Raw genomic sequence first — 1,171 nt, forward strand, 5'->3', positions numbered from 1 at the left:
CGGGGTGCGAGGGGGTGCGACCAGGCCGGGGAGGGTAGGGACTGGCTGGTGTCCCCCCATCCCACCCGTAGACCCCTCTCCTGCATGAGGATGGCGTGAGCTTTCTCGTATGCTGCTCCTGGATGTGCTCTTGCCCAAGCTCATCTGTGCATGCTGTTGCACGCTTAAGCGTGCATGTGCTCACGTGGGCTGATTCATGTCTTTTCCCTCACTGACCGGCCCCATCCTGCTCCGTTCCAGTGGTGGGCAGCACCCTCCGGCTCCTCAACGCCTCTGCCAACAGACACCTCTTCGACAGGGATGCCTTCCCCGGGGGCTGCGTCCGCTGTGCCGTGGTGGGCAACGGCGGCATCCTCAACGGCTCGCGGCAGGGCAAGGCGATCGATGCGCACGACCTGGTCTTCAGGTGCGGACGGGTCCTGGGCAGGATGGGGCCATGGGTACTGGGGAGAGGTCAGTCCTGGACGCGCATCTTGTGCTTTTTCCCCAGACTTAACGGTGCCGTGATCAAAGGCTTCGAGGAGGACGTTGGGACCAAGATCTCCTTCTACGGCTTCACAGTGAACACCATGAAGAACTCCCTCATCGCCTACGAGGAGTACGGCTTCACCCAGATACCCCAGGCCAAGGTGAGACCCCGCGGGCTTGTTGGGGAGGTGACCCCAAATTATCCCTTGAGGCTGGGCTTGCCCCCAAACCTTCTCCCCATCTCGGGAACCCTCAGTCCTCACCCCGCTGGCGTGGGCAGTGCCCTAAAGCCCCCCCAAGTGCCACATCTCTGTCCCCACTGCAGGACCTGAGGTATATCTTCGTCCCCTCGGATGTCCGTGACTACCTCATGCTGAAGTCAGCCATCCAGGGCAGCCCAGTCCCTGAGGGCTCGGACAAGGGGGACAAGTGAGTAGCCCCCCAGGATCCCCCCGGCACCTTCGGTGATGCACCGGAGGGAGCACGACTTGCCTGCCCTCACCCCACACCTGTCCCTGGTGGGCTAAACCCCAAGTAGCTCCAGGACTCCCGTGACGCGAATTCTGCCCTTCTCCTCGCCCCGCCGCAGGCCACAGAAGTATTTTGGACCAGAGGCGTCTGCAGAGAAGTTCAAGCTGCTGCATCCAGATTTCTTGCAGTACCTGATAGCGAGGTGAGGATGATGAGGACTGTGGCTGCTGCC

General features: G+C 62.0%; 1 protein-coding gene across 1 annotated transcript in view; it reads left to right on the top strand.

Moving 5' to 3' along the window:
• ST6GALNAC2 (ST6 (alpha-N-acetyl-neuraminyl-2,3-beta-galactosyl-1,3)-N-acetylgalactosaminide alpha-2,6-sialyltransferase 2) overlaps positions 1-1,171 on the top strand; it is a 4,912-nt gene that overhangs the window by 2,587 nt on the left and 1,154 nt on the right. Inside the window, exons 6-9 of the mRNA XM_009703304.1 lie at positions 241-406; positions 491-629; positions 794-897; positions 1,058-1,141. Of these exons, the coding sequence (XP_009701606.1) occupies positions 241-406; positions 491-629; positions 794-897; positions 1,058-1,141 (493 nt within the window). The remainder of the gene's footprint in view (positions 1-240; positions 407-490; positions 630-793; positions 898-1,057; positions 1,142-1,171) is intronic.

Source organism: Cariama cristata, unplaced genomic scaffold (genome assembly GCF_000690535.1).
Source record: "Cariama cristata isolate BGI_N322 unplaced genomic scaffold, ASM69053v1 scaffold30240, whole genome shotgun sequence".
In the NCBI taxonomy this organism is placed as follows: domain Eukaryota; kingdom Metazoa; phylum Chordata; class Aves; order Cariamiformes; family Cariamidae; genus Cariama; species Cariama cristata.